General features: G+C 35.1%; 1 protein-coding gene and 1 long non-coding RNA gene across 5 annotated transcripts in view; one reads left to right on the forward strand and one right to left on the reverse strand.

Moving 5' to 3' along the window:
- LOC124244495 (uncharacterized) overlaps positions 1-20,051 on the forward strand; it is a 173,707-nt gene that overhangs the window by 86,869 nt on the left and 66,787 nt on the right. For all 4 annotated transcript variants that reach the window (XR_006890027.1, XR_006890029.1, XR_006890028.1 and 1 more), the window contains exon 2: positions 7,457-7,551. This is a non-coding gene — a long non-coding RNA (uncharacterized LOC124244495). The remainder of the gene's footprint in view (positions 1-7,456; positions 7,552-20,051) is intronic.
- CDH7 (cadherin 7) overlaps positions 9,051-20,051 on the reverse strand; it is a 122,087-nt gene continuing 111,086 nt past the window's right edge. The window contains exon 12 of the mRNA XM_046671086.1: positions 9,051-9,932. Within this exon, the coding sequence (XP_046527042.1) occupies positions 9,439-9,932 (494 nt within the window). The 3' untranslated portion in view covers positions 9,051-9,438. The remainder of the gene's footprint in view (positions 9,933-20,051) is intronic.

Raw genomic sequence — 20,051 nt, forward strand, 5'->3', positions numbered from 1 at the left:
ATTCAAAGGAGACTTTTCTTTGGTCCCTTTTCCATGATTATAGGCATATGTATATTCTACCTCTCCATCAGGAACTAGAAGACTAAGTTGTTTCCATTTATTATTCTCTTGCAGAGGGAAACTAGTGCAAAGATTAAGAGATCTGTCTCTGTCCTAAAACATTGGCCTTGTTAACTTCTTATGAGATCAAGTCGTAGGAACACGAAGCTCACTTCTGACCCTCTTTTGATGCTCAAGAGAAAAAAAATGACACAGCAATCTTTACCTTGAACTAGCACTGAGAGAATCCCATATACTCCCAAACAGTGAAATGGCAAAGCAGAGCTCAGCTATCTTTATGAAATTTATAAAGAAAGGCCTCTAGGACCCCCTAGAAGTGGTATAGGTCAGAATTAGTGACTGACATATCACCTGAGAGCTGAAGAAAGACCCAGTCCTCAACTGGCTGCGTTTTCAGGCTGTAGAACACACTGATGAAAGGATTTTGGGGGCTGGGAGATGAGGAGAGTATTTGGAAGAGAAATAACCACCATCTTGATTTATGCCACTTACATCCTTACTATATTACATCCTTTCCAACCAATCTAAAAAAAATCCCTTTCTTAGAGGAAAAATTTAGGGCTTCACTTTGATCTTCAGTAACCACATATGAAATCATCCAAACACCCTAGAGAGAAAAGATAAATTAAAACACAGAGCCTATATTTAGTTATCTGACTTTAATTCAAGTTGCTTAGGCATCCTGCTCACTTTTCATAGGTGTGCCACAAGTTTTGATGAATGTACACAATTTATTTTCACTAGAATTGAGGTTTCTTACATTTATAACAATATTTGTTAAATGGATCATTAGCTGAATAAATCAAACTGTGTAGTGTAGAGTTGTAGGTTGCGGTAAAGTCAGACAGAGGAGGCCTCAGGCAAAGTTAAACCATCACTCAAAGATGGGAGTCAAATAAGGCAATGAAATAGTCTACTGAAATTCTGAATAACAGAGATCACAATGGTTAAAGGTATGTTAGACCTCCACATTTTATCCTCGTCCTTATCTCTTTAAGCTGCAGCCTAGCTGATTTCTTCCAATCTATCTCTTATTTTATCAAGTCTCTCTTGTGCAGTGTCAAATGTAGTAGTATATGCTCTCTCCATTGACTTTTCAGCTTCAAAGACTGTATTATTCATTTTTAAATGTACAATTTGGTTCTTTTGTAAGTACTTCTCCATCACTGATAATCTCTTTATTATTCCTGTTTCATTCCCTCTTTCATTTCTTTAAACATTTTATACATGGATTTTTCTTTTTGTTTCTGATAATTCCAATATCTGAAGTACTTGAGGGTTTCTGTGAACCATCTGATTCATGGTGGTTTGTTTTCTGTGTTTGGTGATTTTTAATTGTTTATTCATATTTGATTGAAGTTACTCTGGGAGCTAGGGGCACAACTGGCCTCAAATGATGTTAACCCCGTGGTGGGTCCTGGCTTAATGCAGGTGTCTTGCTGCCTTCCACAAGCCCAGCACTGGTTGACAGCTGCCCACAGAGCAACTTCAGGGTCCCTGTTTGTTTATAGTTCACCTTCAAGGTATCCAGCTTTTTCTTTCTTAAAATTTTTCTTTCTTTTTGCAAAAGTGTAAGGCTTGGTGGCATTTTCCTTATATTTTTTAAGCAATTTTGTAAGCAACAATGCAGTGAAAAGTTTAGCAATATGCAGAGAGGGTGGCCCTCAGCATATCTAGTCCGCCATATTGCTATGATATTGTCCATTCTTAGGATAATGAATCCCTCATAATAGGCAATGGATTGCAACATAGCGATGAAGTGCCAGCTTAGCAGCAATATTCATATTTCTTTTTCTTGTTACTTTGAAACACAGAATTTAATGCCATTTTCCCAATTAGGATTTTTTTTAAAAGAATAAATAAAGAATTCTCACACTCTTTGTAAGGAAACTAAAGCCTAATTAAGATTGGAGAGTCTGATTTTGAAATGAATTTCAACTCTCTTCTTATCCTCCCAAACCAGAACACTATTTTTTTGAAGGTCTATGATAATAGAAAATATAATGAGCAAAATCTCAAGTTGTTTTTTCTTCTTTCATCTTTACCACTAACTTCATGTGTTTCCTTGGATAAATTACAATTATTCTGGGCTTCAATGTTTCTTCATTAAAAATGGTATGACAATGCCTTCCTTGGGCAATTCACAGGCTTGTAAGAAAATTCAAATCACTTATTACATTAGTTTGTTCTGAAACTAAAAATGACATATCGATGAAAAAATTTTATTAAGATATTTTATATTAAAAAGTCAGTCACTTAGAAGAAAACATAAAACTTTAATTACAAGAGGACTCGTTTTCTGTACCAAGTTGTCAGGAGATATAAATTGGAAGTCAAGTTGGTATTACCGTCACAGTTGAGAATGAGGACTATAAAAATAGGCATTGCAGTGTCTCAGGTCTTTTGAGTTAACTGGAATTTGGGAAATTATTTTCTTCCATAATATCTTAATTTGAAACAATTTTCCGTAAATTTTTTAAACACAGCAAAGCACACATCAAGAAAATGTGGCAATAAACTGGGCTCTTCCATTGTCACTGCTTGGTTTCCTGACTTGATTCATATTCACTGCATGGTTTGTATACAGCTATACACTGGTATAGTTCTGAAACAGTAGTTTATTTACTCTATCTGCTAAAAAAAATCTCAAATACCTAATACTCTAGGAAACTATCTTCCTGAAAGGCAGTTTTTGAGCTGAACTAAAATGGTCTCTTCAGTTTCTGACATACGTTCAAACCTCAAGTTTTTACTTAATGTCTCATTTCCAGGGCTAAATGGAACTGGAATTTTAGGATCGATTTTGTGGTCAATTGAATTAGCATTTTCGAAACTTTTATATCTATTTATTCAAATGAATCTTAGGTAAGCAAAAACATTGTAGAAAAAAATGGGTTTGATTCTTTTTAATATAATTGTAATAGAGTCTCATAAATATGTAGCTATAGCTTCACTGAAAGTTATGCTGGATATTTTACTTATATTAATGGCTCATTTCTCTAAATTTTGTGAAAGAATTTCTGAAATCTATAGTAAAAGAACAGCTTTACAAATGTGCAGTGTTTCTTCAGCATGCCCACATAACTGTAGAGGTTGGATCTGATAGCCATATTATCTTAGAAAATTAAAATGTCAAAAGCCATTTGCTTTACTTTAACATTTAGCCTCAAATTGTGTTTGTGTGTGAATGCTCAATATATATAATATAAAATATACGCAATTTGAAGCCTAATATATTAAACTTGTGTAGTGAGTTCTTTTGCCTATTTTTTGCCTTTAAAATTATTATTACAGGTAAAATGCAATTGCTATATATTTAACTGACCTGTTGATTTAAAAAGTTAATTACTTTTGAAGTATTGGTTGTATTCAACATACAACATATTCCAGATCTTGATATACAAAAAACATAGTGCTGATACTCACCAAAAATATAGCATGAAGCAGGTGAATCATATAATTTTTCCTGCTTATAGAAATATAAACCACTAGCATAATTTCATTAATTAATGCAATGACAATGTAAGAGTTAATGTTTTTGAGTGTGAGTATGCTGTACTTCTCAATATTATCAATAGTTACATGACCATTAATGTGTTTGTGTATAATGCTTGTTTACATGAGCTTCAAGTAACCAGATCACTGATAGCTAAAGCTGAGTAGAAGGCTTATTAACACTCATTTGATGAGTAGACCATCACTGACTAAACAGCAATATCCTGTGTATACTATTTTTTTAATCTCCAATAGCTTTTTCATTTATAAAGGCTAAAATGAGCTACTGCAAGATATTGGAAGTGCTTTTTGAGTCATCAAAACAAGAGTACAGGATGTTTCAGGTTAAGTGAATAATACTGTACTCTAATTCTAGGAAATGTATAAATTATTAATTATACATATGCCACTCATGCCTGACAGAACGATTGAATTCTCTAGATCTCACTTTCTTCATCTCCTCTGGAGGTCTGAAAGGTCACCTAACTCGCAGTCATCATTGTCCTTGAATTGTCTTTGTTCCCGTGCATTTGGGAGCTAACGGTGAGGCTGGGATCATCTAAAGGTGCTCATCTTCCACTCAGTCATCATCATGAGTGGAAAAGAACTGCTCTTTATTTGTAATCTTTTGCCCACGCTGATATCATTAATTATTATTCATGATTGAATGAGTTTGAGTTAGACTCCAATCTTTAAAGACCCTATGATTGTTTTTGAATATTGGCATCAATTAATTATGCCAATCATCTCTTTGAATATTCTTTTCCCATTTAGGATACTAATTGCATGGATTCTTTTCTTTACTGCATATTTCCAAAAACAAATTATCTGTGTTTACCATATAACAACAAATATAAATATAATCAACTTATTACATAATTTCCATAATTTTCCATAATAAAATGTTACATTTTTACAGTGTTTTACAGTTTACACAGCACTTTCACTTAATCATCTCACAAGCCTCTGAAACAGACAGGATAGTAATTAACTCAATTTTAATCATTTAGACATAAAGGTTCAGAGAATTTGCATGGCATCCAGGGCACAGCAAAGGGTGCTGGAACTGGCTTCTGACCCAGATTTTATAACCACAGACTAGCGGTACTTCCTCGTACACCACACTGATGCTCAAACGGCCAGAACCCAGCGACATTCCATAATAAATAATTCACACCTCATGTTCTGTGTTAACAATAAGATCGCATCTACACAATAAAATGAAACAATTATCCAGAGAGTTCAGCTAAATGCTCTGCCCTTAACATCAAAATCTTTCTCCTAATTTAAGTTAGATTCTTAAAGCAAATACAATATTGCTCCCTTCAGTTAGTATGTGATTTTCTAGTCTTACTGCCTAACAGACTAACAGATATTTGCCAAATGGCAGTTTGTTAATGACAAACTGGCATTAACAAGGTAATATTAGACTATTTTCTTAAGGTCGCTTCAGATGTACTTCCCAATGCCCCCCAAACTCACACACACTCACACACACACATACTCACACACAATGTCCTTTTCAGTAAAACTCTGAGCCAGCACAAGTTAGGATAACAATAAAAAAGTGTCAGAATGTCACACACACTTGCTATCTTGTTTTTGTTTGAAAAATTACCCCTGAAATTAATCTTTACAATGTCTGACAATTTACAGCCTCAGGTAACTCCCATTTTTCTTAATCCCACTCCTCTGAAACAATTTCAATTACACTCAAAATGTAAGTGCTCTTACTCCTTTCTTTCTCTTTTGATTATGATGATGATTAGACAGCTAATATTACTGTATTAGTTTTCCTTGCCAAATTTTCATACACCATCGTATATACACACAATATACATTATTAATAATTTAAAAAGAACTGACTATATATTTAAGATCAAATAAACAACACAGAGGAACAGAAAATGAATTTCCTTATCTATTGTCATATACATCGCATTGCCTCCAGCCATCTGTGACCAGAAAGTTAGGCTTAAGCTGAAGCTTTCTTTTAATCAATTTTAATTAGATCAACTGTAAATAAACCTTTAAATAGTGATTTAAAAACAATTAAGGTAATGAAAACAGTTTGTAAGTTAATAGATGTCAAATTAAAATTGAAAATTTGGAGATTAATGTTTATAGCTAGTGCTTAAAAACTTAAAATATTTAAACGAAATTGTTTTTGCCTCTTGCACTACCTTTAACTTTAAGCTTCTTTAGCTTTTATGTTTGAATATAATGCTAACAGTCGTCTATTTATTTGCACATAAGTTTGTTTGGGTAGGTGGGCCATACCACAACTATCTCTCAAACCTTGTATGACTACACCATTTACATCAGAATAAGTGCTGAGGCCTGCTATCGTCCAGTGTAGTAAACATAATAGTGCTTGAAGTTAAAATAATTTAAAAGATTCTCAGAGGGCAGAGTGAAAAGGCAGTGAAAACATTCCTGCATCCTGCCTGTGTCTAGCAGGTCTCTAACAACTAAAGACAGCCTCAGCTGAGCTTCATTTCAAGGGAAAAAGTTGACCTTTTTCCTAGGTAATTGCTTGTAGAAAGATCTACTCATTGCCTGCACATAGCTACTCTTGTTGTCTCGTTCCTGATTTTGGTCTGCGGCTGACTTTAAGATGTTGCTTTACCATAAAGATTGATTTGTGAATCCAGAATAATAATTTAGGCTTGATCTGTGCAAGTCACTTTCTTGATAAAATTTAGTTTTCATATTCTTTAGTAAAATTACGCAATGATAATTCAGAATAGAGGTTTGGGCATAATTCCTTGACATGGTCAATAACAAGTAAAATGCAAATAATTAAATTCTTCAAAACTTGCATTACTTTGCGCATTTTGAGTTTCTAATGGTGCTCCCATATGGATAAATGGGAAACATTTAAACTTACTGGCTTCCTAAACTATTGTCTGCCCTTGAAATTATTAAGCCATTGTTTCCCATAATGAAGTGGATCCTCTAATTTTCTACTTTAGCTCCAAGGATTTGATACTAGGAAATCACTACCACGTGCATCCATATTTAGTAGTAGGATAGAGCATAAATTCCTTCCACGTCATTATTTGATATTCTAGTCATTCATACTATATTTACAATCATGAGGTTTCCTTTTATAAAGTAATTTAAGTAGTGGAGTGTTGGCATTTAACTGGTTCTGTAGAAAAAACAACAAAACGGTAGTGTTTGCTGATTTCCAAGGTGGTCTAAATATTACCACCATGCTGACCTACGAAAATATCACTAGAAGTGAATTTGGGAAGAGATGTGCATAACTGGTTCTTGGGAGTTGGTTCTAGCTGGTTCCAGTACACCACTGAATTTTAGTGACTGAATAATAATTTTTTAAATGTGTTTGGAGAATCTCCTAACCAGCTTTAACATTGATTTTGTCAGTTGTTCTGGTTTAAAACAGCTTCTCTCTCAAGTGTTATGTCAGATATTCATATATAGCATCAGATTTCAGAGGAAAACAGAAAACTAACAAATTCACCACTATTACAACTGAGCTTGGCTAGAGTACTTCATATAAATCCATCTTAATATAAGGGATATTCTTCCAGCCATATCAAGCATTTTTTAAAAATACCATTGAATCAAGTTCAATACTCTATTGATATAATCTTCCATACATAAAATAGCAATTGGGTATATGAAAGAATTTCATATCTTTATTTAAATTTGAGCCTTTCTTTTACCAACTTATTACTAGCAAATATGAGAAAAAAATTAAAAAAACAAGAAAATAAATATATATACTTTTAAAGGAGAGAAAGTACGGTGAGTGATAATGATGTTCTTTTTCTAAAATACATTCATTCAAACCTCCTTTAGTGATATGTGCAACAATCAGCAGTTCTGACATCACAATCTGAATGTACTAAACTATTTTATCTTCTTGCAGACAACAGCGAGAGTATTGCAAAACTGTTTTCTCAGCATCCTGCTGATTTAACACCTATATAATTCCTGCACCACACTCTGATTTTATTGACTTAGGTAAGTGTACTATGGTTTTGGTTTTTATTTATTTGAAAAACTTACTAACAAACATGTGTGACTAAAAGTCATGAACAGCATCTTTTCCTCTGTTACAAAGTTGTTTTTTCATCATATGTATATTAATACAGCAAGAAGCATATCTAGCTAGACATGAAACAGTGCCTACAAAACTTTATTCAAATCAAAGGACTGTTTGCAGATAATTGGATTGACTGAATTATTTATTTTGATGAAGCTGAAGGCCACTTTCACATACTTCATTTCTAAAGGTGGGCTGCAATTTTACAGAATCCTACGTAGTTTCTCCTCATGTAATCAAAATATTGAAATTCTGGTTCTAGTGTTTGTCTTTCAGAAAGAAGCACTTTTAGAACATAATTTCCTATCCAGTGTCCACTATCGGTAGATTTCTTAGGAATCCAACAATAAATTCTTTTTTAAAGAAAAGAAAGAAAAAACTCCATTCTTACTGAATATACACACATTCAACTAGTAGTAATCTAGGAAAAGATGATAAAGTGGCAATATCATTTTAGTCATAAAATTCTTCTTCTAAGAAGCCCGTCTCAAATTTAAACACACATGATCATTTGAAATTGTTCTCCTCACTTTGGCACATCTAAACCAGTAGAGAAATTATACATTGCTTGGTTAATTCTTGAGGAACACATTTGCATCAGAATTTAAAGATGGGTTTTCAAATTTATAACATTACATTGTTTAAGATATATATTTAAAAAAATCAGTCTTTTACTCAATATGTATACAGCAAAAGAGTTTGGAGTCTGGAGCATCTACAACGTTGAAAAATAAATCTTGCTTCAAAGAAATTCTCAATTCTCTCTGAAATCTTTCTAAAATACAAATATTTTATTCCAATGTTTTGCACATTCTAACGGCTCACACAACTTATGCATCCTTGTAGCTCTGCTCCTGTCTGAGATGTGAACTGCAACAGGGCTCAATTGCAGCACCATTTTTTCTTCATTTCCATGCTTCATTTCTTTTGTGTAGCTCAGACTGAAGAAAAATCAGCATGTTCTGACGAGCTTATTCTATGAGGCAGTAAGATGGACCTGAATTTAGTGGAGATTGGAGCTCCAAAATAACGATAACACCATGTGTCAAATAAAAAAGAAAAGATATTCTCCTGTACAAATCAGAAGAGATAATAAAAGTCAACGAATAGACAGCAACTTTTTTTCATACCTACACAAGCATCTCAAAACGATTGCAAACTTTAAGAATGATTTACCTTTTTCTTATTTGGAACACTTCATAATTTATTTCCCTAACAACGGTTTATGTTGCCTTAAACCAAATTTTATTGGCTTGCATTGGGGAGGATTTCTAAGAATTTATATATTACTAAATAAAATATAATTTGCTAACCAACAGCAATAAAAGTCTGCTGGAGTCTATAATCTAGCAAGCTAAAAGCATCACTGTAAATTAAATTTGTCCCAAGTTTTGATATGCAGGAAGTTCCAGAACTTTTCAATGGCACATGGTGTTCTATTCCTCTCATTGGCAGTACCATGAAGGCATGTACAGGGCATCCTTGGTTCGCTGATAACACAGGGCACTACTTAACTCATAGAGGTTAGGTGCCTTTGCAGGTATCTGAGAGTTGCTATCTATTCACAAACCACTGAGCATTTCTTTTTATCAAAAAGCCTTCAAATGCTCAGAGTCTGTGGTCAGTGCAGTCCCTTGGATAAGTCTAATGAAGATCTGCTTCACCAAGGCAGAAACCTAAACAGGTAAAAATGGAGACATATTTACAACTATTTCCTCTAGCAAGTGGAGTTCTTATTTTCTGTATGTAGTGGTGTTTTTTGCTTTTACTTTTCCTTCAGTACATTTCAAATTAAGGTTCCAGGGCTATGAGTACAAACTCTCCTGGCCAGTTCCATACATGTCTGCAAGTCGTTTAAAACGAGGTCCCCAGTCACTTAGGTAGTCATAATTCTGATCAGAGTTTGAGCTGATGGAATCTAAGGAGCTGAGTGATTCAGCTACTGAGCCGTTCCCTTCAAATGCGTATGTCTGCAAGGAATCATAAGGCGGGGCGCAGGGATCAACATCAGCTTCTTTCAGTCTTTCCCAAATAAATTCCCGAAAAATGACATTATCGGGGATGCTTTTAAAAGTCGGTCGACTCAAGAACTGAATTTCTGGAGTCACATCCCTCCGAGTCTTGGTATCTCTGATGACGTTGAGGTTTCTCAGTGCGGCCATGTCAAAAGCTTCTGTGTCTTCCTCTCCCCCGCCTTCATCATCATATCGAACAATATTTTCTCGGATATCTCTCTCTTCGTCAAAAATGAGGGGCTCTTTTTTCCGTCTTCTCATGGTGACAATCAGGAGGATCAACACTGAAACAAGGAAAGAGCAAAGAGAAAGTTTCAGTAAACTCACCGACTGCCCCTCATCATAGTATAATGAAGCCTAAGATGTTGACTCAGATTTTCTGACCTTTAAAGGGAAATGAATTGGCCTACATGGGAATTCACAGCAGTAGATGTGCTAAAATGCCTTTAAAATAGAACACTTTTATACATCAAGAAACCCTTCTCCACACCTGTTCAGAATTCATGTCTCTCTCTTTAATGTAACCTCCAAAGTATTTGATAGAGCAAATTGAAGGGCCAGTCAGGATAAATACAGTCATTTCAAAGCCATGAAACATGATGGGGTTTTTTTGAACTCCTTAATTGCTGGAAAGGCAAAGTGACAATCATAAATGTTTTGGGTTTAATTTAACAACTGCAATTTCAGAAGGAAATGGATTATAGCATTTGATCAGGTTCTTTGAAGAAATGCCTAGAACTTGGCTATGAAACTCAGCTGTTAAATAAAATCTAGCATGTCAGACTATACACAAAGATTAAAAGCTTCTCTATAATAAACCGAATTCCACTTTCAGTATCAAATGCTGAACTTGGTCTTTATGCATTGTACTGAGAGAGAGAGAGAATGCAGGTTGTGAGGTTTTCGGCATTACCTAAAGACAAATTTAAGAAATCCATCCTTCCTTTAACATTAGGCATTGTTCTTCCTATATCAAAATTAATAATTAAATAACAAAGCACATGATCACACTGGAAAGCAAAGGAGAACAAGTACACTGACTGTTCTTTGAGTTTAAACTGAGTACAATCTTTGTATTTTTAAAAGTATACACTAACAAGCAGTTTGCTCTGGCTATGAAAGACTGAATGACAGCTGAATTGGGAACACATTAGATTTCATGGCCCCTTGAATTAACTCAAAATAAAGTAGAAAAGGTATTCTTGAATTCTGGAGTTCAAAAATACATAAATTACTGAATTAACTTTAATTATCTATCTACAAATATCTTTTTAACAATTTTTATCGCATCAGCCAAATTTTTTTCTGGAAGGTCTAAAAGGCCCAAAGGGTCTGTTATTCTCAGTATACTTTTTTTTAAAGAAGTTTGAAATATTTATATTTAAAATAGCTTGTAAAGTTTTACTTTGACATTAAGAATACATTTAAAAATAAAAATATAAAAACGGTGAAGGACACCAATGTAGCTCAGAGTAATTAGATGCAATGACTAGGGGTGAGGCATATTCCATCCTCCACCTTGATCTGCTTTACAAAAACCCAAAAATCTAAGTACATATTTAATTTTAAATAAAATGATTTTATTATCTTCAATGAAAATTATGTGCTTTCTTAAACGTTTGTCTATCTGCTTTTCAATCATCACCGGGAATGTGACTGATGAAGAAAGTTTCATTGGAGATCTTTGGGAATAGCTGTGAAACTAATTGTTTATTATGACATTTTCCTTTCCCCCCCTTTTCCCATTTGACCTTTGCCTACTGCTCACCCATAACTTTACTGACAGTCTACAATTTAGAAACTGAGATACATTTTTTAGCTTGTTTGGCCATGTTCCTATGGCACATACACACCTATTGTCTTTTTTGCTCTTATTTACTCCCTTTGAATGTACTCAACTGGCTTCATCAAAATAGCAGACATGTAGTTCAAAAGCTAGTGCTTGTATATCATTCATCTCTCAGTCTGTTCCCATAAGTAGTCTGGTATTCACTGTCCTTCCCTGCTAAGTGGATGCCCACTTAACTCTTGTCCCTTCTTGTCTTCTAAGAATTAGCATTTCTCCAACTCCAAAGCCTTTTGTTTTTCAAGGTCCACGCCGTTATGTTGCAATAGAAACACATTAACAAATGATTAACACGCTTCTGTTGTAACATGCTGGCATGGACCTTGAAAACTTATACATAACTTTGGTGTTAGAAGGCCTTGGATAAATGTCCACCCTTTCTACATATTAGCTGTGTGATCTTCGGCAAGTAACTTTAACTGAACCTAGCTATATATGACAATTATAGCCAACTTCAATGTTCATGGGGTGGATTAAAGAGAGACAGAGAGACTGCGTAATAATGTAAGGAGAGTTAGCAGAATGCTAAGAGCTTATTGGTGTTTAACAGAGACGTTTTCATTGTTATCCTCCAGCCTACCAGGAATGTTAATTCAAAATTCCACGAACACAGCAAGTGAAGATGTGTTTAGGCAACAAGCCAAGTAAAAGGTACCAAATATTTGGCAAGGCAAGTGCACTAAGGATTAAATGGGAGAAAGGAAAAGGCAGTAGGCTGAGAAAGGAAGGTCTGCATACAGGACATATCATTTGACCCTCACAGCAATCCTGTGGGGGAAGTATTTTCCTATCGGATGGTTTTCTTAGACACGTGAAACAACCTGTCTATGGTCAATGTAATAAAACATGATAACCATGGGTGAGACACACTCCACTTTCACCTGCTTTCAAAGCCTTTGCATTTTCTATCACACTGTGAGCTTAGTGCTCCCATAGAAGGTAACTGAGATACAAGCCTAGAGCTCAAGTGACAACTGTTTGCTCAAAGACACAGTACATTTTAACACATATGAATGAAGAAAATTGTTTTAGATTGTACATAACTTTGGTTTCTGAAACTTTTTACATTGTCCCCCCAAAATAAAAATAATGGCAATGGAAAGAAAGGAGGGCCACATAAGAATTCTTACTGAGAAGTCAGAGTAAGAGAGAAAATGGAGAGATGAATATCAGAGAGAATTGTGACAGGTGGACAGGTGGAGGTTACACATATTGGAGTGCAAAATTGAGGTACAGCAAAAGGACGTAAGAAATGAATGGGAAGAGGGGTGAATGTGGTTACAAAGAGGGTAAGAATTACGTAATAAATAGATGCTCGTTTAATTTAAATCAATGTCTAAGTAGGCAAAACATTTCAAAATTCTCAATTCTCTTTTTTTCATATAATGATAATCAATCTTGTCATATATATATAAACAATTCTCTTTTTTTTTGTGAGGAAGATTGGCACTGAGCTCACATCTGTTGCCAATCTTCCTCTTTTTGCCTAGGGAATATTGTCATTGAGCTAACATCGGTGCCAGTCTTCCCCTATTTTGTATGTAGGACACTGCTACATCATAGCTTGATGAGCGCTGTGTACGTACCTACCCGGGATCCGAAATCACGAACCCCGAGCTGCTGAAGTAGAGCGCATGAACTTAACCACTGTGCCACCGGGTTGAGCCTAAACAATTAATCATTTTTTATATTCTATTGTAAATATATGTTCACATTACCAATAAACTTGCCTTTTGATGCTAAAGGATAGTAGCGTTCAGCAAAAGTGAAAAACGAGAGCACCCATGGGTGTGTTGGCCCATAGGTATAATACTCATTAAGGATATTAATATTTTATGGAGTCTGTGTTATTTCCCAATCTTGCCTAAAGCTGAAAAAAGTGTGAGGTGTTTTAGAAGATTAGATAATTTAACATTTCAATGACTTGGGAAAATATTAATTTCTAACTTCTTGAGCACATATAAAAAATAAATTTTAACCTTTACATAGTACAAGTATTAACTGCTCTTCAGGGACTAAAAAGATAATCCCTGTATTAAAAAGAATATTTTCTGCCTAAGTAAGCACAAGATTTTAGACTTTAAGAGGTTTTATCGTCTGTCTTTTCTGTCATATGGATTGGACTACTGAGTGCAGACAGAAGAAAAGATTTAGCTTTAGTTGAAGTCTGGACGTGGTACTTACAGTATGCTCGCTGTTCATGAATTTATATATCCATTTAACAATACGTGTTAACCATTTATGCATTAGGTATCATGCTATAATGTTGGACATAGAAGTAGATATAATACATTTCCTTGTGGAGCTTATAATTAAATGGTGCAGACAGACAGTAATCAAATAATAAGAACTAAATGGAAAAGTAGAACTGTGATAATTATTCTAAAAGAGGGAAACATGATCTTTTAAGGACATGTATCAGGGGAAAAACATCCCAATGAAGATGATTTAACTGAGGGTAACTGAAGGCTGAGGGCTGGATGGAGGTGGAGAGGTGATACGGAGAATATTCTTGGCACAATCAGTGAGTAAAGATTTGAAGCCAGTGTGGTTCAAGAGCAAAGAAACAGAGGTGGGAGATAAGGTTGGAGACACAGGCTCCCTGCAGGCCCAAGAACTAGTGTCTTTTAAGTACCACATAGTATGGTCAGATTTGTTTTTCAAAAAACAAAATCATTCTGGGGAATGGCCTGTGGCCACGTGGTTAAAGTTTCACGTGTCCTGCTTCGGCAGCCTGGGTTCACGAGCTTGGATCTGGGCATGGACCTCTTCCACTCATCGGCCATGCTGTGGAGGCATCCCACACGCAAAATAGAGGAAGACTGGTGCAGATTTCAGTTCAGGGCTAATCTTCCTTAGGTAAAAAGAAAGGAAGATTGCCAACAGATGTCAGCTCAGGGTGAATCTTCCTCACCAAAAAATAAATCATTCTGATTGGACTAAGGATAGGAAGAGGGGAAGAGTAGATGTGAGAAAAGAAGTCAGAATGGTATTGCAGCAGTAAAACTATAATGTTGATCTTAATTTCTGGTTTTAGAGTTCAGTTTCATAATGTTCAATTCAACATTTTCTGAGTATCCCAGTATGTAGGAAATAGTGCTGGGTGCTGGCAAAATCACAACAAGAGAGGATCTCTACATCCAAGCAGCTTAAACTTTGAAGGCCATGTATACACAAGTAAATATAATACAAATTGCAATGCAAGTCACTGAAAGAAGGTACAGACACCCATAGGTATGAAGAAGCATGCAGATCGGAACCCCTCATTCTCCCAAAACCGAGAGAAAGGAAGGGAAGATGGAGAAAATCAAGGAAGTGTAAAACACACACCATACTATAAACGAGTGGGCCCCTTTATTCTCAACTTCACTGTGGTCATGACCTATCCAGATATTTAAACTGGAAGATGGTTTTTACTGAATCACCTTGAATGTATTTCAGTCCTACTTTCCTAGCCACCTTCCTAGAGGTTAGACCTAGCATTATTGGTCCCTATGATTAAGAAGCCCTTCTCTCCAATAAACTTCTATCATCAAGTATCTTATCTTTTTAAAAATGGCGGACACTTTAAAAGTTATCTGGATTTGCCCTAAAAGCACTTATAGTGTAGCTCTCAGCTGTTCTTGAATTCAACACCTCATTGGCACCCCAAATCTCTTGCACTGGATTTTCTACGCTTGCAAATGTCAGAATTCTGAATATGCAGTTTTGGCACCCAAAACTTGGCAGAATTTAGTGGATGTGGTACAAAATGGTACCACTGCTGGAGAAGGCTACTTATATTAAAGAGCAACTATTTCCTTTAATACATTTAATTATTTTTAACATATTCTAAATTTTGAGTCTGGAGTTCATTTGAAACCACTCAGTCATGTAAACTACCATCAAGCCAGCCTAAAAACTCCTTTAAAGGTTTTTATTTTACATCAAGTTGCAAGCCTTTATATTTATACCTGTTAAATATCACTTTTTTTTTCTTTTGAGGAAGATTAGCCCTGAGCTAACATCTGCTGCCAATCCTCCTCTTTTTTTTGCTGAAGAAGACTGGTCCTGAGCTAACATCAGTGCCCATCTTCCTCTATTTTATATGTGGGACACCTGCCACATTGTGGTTTGACAAGCAGTGCCATGTCTGCACCTGGGATGCAAACTGGAGAACCCCAGGCCGCTGAAGCAGAACATGCACACTTAACCGCTGCACCACCGGGCCAGCCCCTAAATATCACTTTCTTAAGTTTAACCCATTGTTTAGAGACTATCACCAAAAGGTTAAAGCCTGAGTTTTATTTAATTCAACAATATTTTTACTGAGAGCTGATTCACTAAAACTGTAATCCCTCTAAGGGTAGTGATTTTATTCCTCACAGATGTATCTTAAGAACAGAGAAGGACACTTGATAGTAAGTATACACTCAATAAATATTTGTTGAGTAAATTAAGAAAGAATGGACAAAGTACTGTGACTGAAGATATGCAGATAGCTCTTGCCATTAAGAAGTTCAATATTTTGTGTAAGAAAAAATCAATTAACTATTATATAGTGCAATAAATTATATAGCAATGTAAAATATGCTAGGAAAATGTGTATGGGAAGGCATGTTCTGGCCAGGATACTCAGGGAAAGTCTTGCAGAAGAGATGACATTGAGGTAAGATTTGAAGGATGAGCCAGCCTTCACCAAGAAACACTATTTTCTCTATGGTCGCTATAAACAATCAGAATTTCTCATTGGTCATAAAAGTGTTGTCTAAATCTTCACTATCCAACATGGTAGCCACTAGCCACATGAGGCTATTGAACATTTGAAATGTGGCTATCCCAATGTGAAATGTGAATTGAGATGTATTCTAAGCATGACATATACATGTGATATTGAAGACAATCTTTTTAAGTAGAATATAGTAATAATTTTTATTGATTACATGTTAAAATTATAATAGTTTGTTTATACTACATAAAATATATTATCATCTGTTTCACTTGTTTCTTTTTTTTGCTAATGAGGCTACTTGAAAATTTAAAATTACATATGTGGTTCACACTTATGAATCACAATTTATTTCTTTTGGATAGCTGATCTAAACAAAAGATTCAGAAATACTTGAAAAACCTTAATTGCCTATGGTCTTAAGATATACTATTCTTATAGTAGGTTTCATTGCTGAATGACATATTGAACAATGAGATAGCTATTATACTACAATTATTACTGTATCTATCAGGTGTAACTGAAAAATGACCTATTCTAAATGAAAAATCTGCTAGCACAGTATGTATACAAGTTCACATTATAAACAATTGTCCACATCAATGTGTAAGTAGAATTTAGCCTTTCAAACACTTTCTCTTTTTTAACTTTTCACTGTGATCCTGTTCCCCGTCACTTTCTTGTTCTTTGATCCTGTTGATTTGCATAACTATTATTAAAAATTTGTTATATTTTCTCTGTCTGGCACTAAGTTTCTCTAATTTTCTTTTAATTTTAAATTGAATTTGAATTTTGGTGGCTTCAGATCAGAAACAACATGACAGAGAAACATCCTAACTCCTTTCCGTGTCAGTTTCTAACTCCTGCCGCTTTCTCCACACCTACTGCTCCACCAGAGCACCGTACTCTCATCCAGAAACAGAGAGGTCAGGAAGTGAGAATTTTACAAGCAATAATTTCTCTTTAACTACACTCACTTCTTTGGCTTTTCTTTTCTGTAAAAGCAGCCTATTCCATATTTCCACATTCTTATATCCTGATTGCTCCTAAACCAGAGAAATTTGGGTTTTTCTAAGGTTACCAATAATCTTGACATTTGCCAAATCCAATGGGTGCTTTTCAGCCCTTTGTTTACATGGCATATCTGCCATATTTGACAGAGAACTTCAACCAGGAAATACAACACAGATAAGTTTCAGTGAAGTAATTCAACAGAATATTATGGAGCTTCTTGTGGACACTTAAAGTTCTACTCTCTCCTCTAAAACCAGGGTTTGTTTGGCAGCTGCTCTTCTCTAAGCAGTACTTATGGTAAATCTTCCTCAAGTTCTGTACTTGGTTTCTTTCCTTTTCATACAATGCTTTTCCTAGGTGAACTCAATGAAACTCAAGAACTCAACTACCTCCTATATATGGTGACTGCTGAGGACTGACATCAAATCTCCCATCTATCTCTCTGGATAACCAGACTATATTTATCAATGACTACTCACAGTTTTGTTTTTTTTTTTTTTTTTTAAGGATTGGCACCTGGGCTAACAACTGTTGCCAATCTTTTTTTTTCCTGCTTTTTTTTATTTCCCAAACCGCTCCCCCCACCCCACCGATACATAGTTGTACATCTTAGTTGCAGGTCCTTTTAGTTGTGGGATGTGGGACGCTGCCTCAATGTGGCCTGACGAGCAGTGCCATGTCCGCGCCCAGGATCCGAACCCTGGGCGGCCGCAGCAGAGCACGCGAACTTAACCACTCGGCCACGGAGCCAACCCCCACTACTCATAGTTTTTATTGATAATAAAAATGTATGGACTTCTCAGAATATAGTAAATGTACAATAAACGGTAATTATTATCATTTTTATTATTTGGTACTACCACTTTTTTTACTACGACTTTTTGGTCTATTGTCTCTCACTCATATAACATTCAAAGTTTCCAGACTTAGACCACAAACTCCCAGATCACCTTTTCCTCCAACTTATTCACTTCCTCCTTGTCTTCACCTCCTGCTCATCCCAATACCTCTATCAACCAATTCTTTTATACTGTAATCCCTGGAATGTGCCTCAAATCCCTTCCATAGATCCACCTCTCCTGCCTATTTAAGATCCGAAAACTTACTCTAAACCCTTGTTTCTTTATTTACTGGATATGTGGACTTAGGCAAGATATCTTACTTCCCCCTGCCTCATTTCCTTTTCTCCAAAATGGAGATAATAATAGTACTTACCTCAAAGGAACCACCTCATAGTTATTTTATGAAGATTAAGTGAGTTTATATTTGTAAAGTGCTTAAATGGTGCTACACATAGTAAGCACTATCTGGTTTTGTTAAATAATGTCACATATTGCAAACTTCTATAATAATGTCTTATACAATTCAGTTCCTGTTGCTTTGGCTCTTGCTAAAGTAAGAGCCATATAACAGGTGCACAGAAAGAAAGAAATTTTACCATTCATACACGTGTGATTTTGATAACTCTCTGTTAGTTCTGTTAATTTATTTGATATGTACTTTATTTTTTGGATGGTAGAATAATGAATAACAGAGATACTGAACCTCTTGTTGAAAGGCTTAAAATACACGACAAAGGTAGTAAAATAAACAGTGGAGTATGATAAGTACTATTCACAGATTCATCCAAAAATATTTTCCCTCCTGTGTGCCCTATACTAGGTCCTCAGAATATACTGGTTTAAAAAAGAAAGACATTAAATCATTACTCTCAAGACGCTTTTATATTTGAGCAAGGTAAACAAATATATGTTTACAAATTGTGATAAGCACTATAAAGGAAATAATCAGTGGGTGAGGACATTGCCTCTGAGAAGGTAACACTGAAGTTGGGGCCCAAAGGACAGTATAAGCCCAACAGGTGAAAGGATGCAGGAAGAATGTTCTAGAAACAGAGTGTCATGTTGGAAACTCATAGAAAGAAAGGCCATGTGGCTCTTCCTAGTGGGTTAATGAAGGATCAGACAGCCTGATACCTTTGAGAGGTGAGCAGGCATCAAAACATGCCTCCCTTTGCGGGCTATGAGAAACATTTGGATTTTATGTAAGCACATTTGATGCTTCTGAACTATTTCTAGCAAAGAAATAAAATAATTTATGTTTTAAAAAGTGAAATGATGGGAAAAATACAGGATACTAGTACAGTCTGGTTGTGATCACAGACGGATGTCATTAGAAGTGGCAGCTAAGCTAAGATTTAAAGGATGAGAGAAGTCAACTTATCATTTTGTCTGGATCTATGTGCTATAGAATCAGAGAGATATGCAGATCCCCAGTAACAGGTCAAAATTTGAACTTGCACTTATAAACCCACTCAATTATTTATAGTAACAAAGGATAAATAAAGATTTGTAATTAATAAAATCCAAGTGTGTGATTGAGATAAATTAGATAACTATAGCATTTTAACAGAAATTTAAAGTGAATTTTAACAAATAAAGTATTCTTGACATCTCTACTATAATATTTTTTTCTATCTTTAGACAGATTCTAAAACTCATTATACACTGATATTTTTTCTAGAGCCCTCATATAGCTCCAGGGCTCTTAACCTGAAAATATAATTTAAATGCTTTTAACCTCTGTCATATTCATTTTCCAGAAAAATTAAAGAGATTGGCTGGATCTCTGAAAAATATCCTAAAACTGTAGAATCTTAGGAAATGGGAAAATCAGGACCCAATGAAAATACTAATTATGGATAATGACAAAAGTAAAATCAAACGTTCTCTTCTACTAATGAGAACATTCAAACATTTATGGGTTCATTCAGCATGCATGTATCACATGCATTCTCTATGTCACATCAGCATTTATGAGGTGCTATGTACATAA

Source organism: Equus quagga, chromosome 9, assembly GCF_021613505.1.
Source record: "Equus quagga isolate Etosha38 chromosome 9, UCLA_HA_Equagga_1.0, whole genome shotgun sequence".
In the NCBI taxonomy this organism is placed as follows: domain Eukaryota; kingdom Metazoa; phylum Chordata; class Mammalia; order Perissodactyla; family Equidae; genus Equus; species Equus quagga.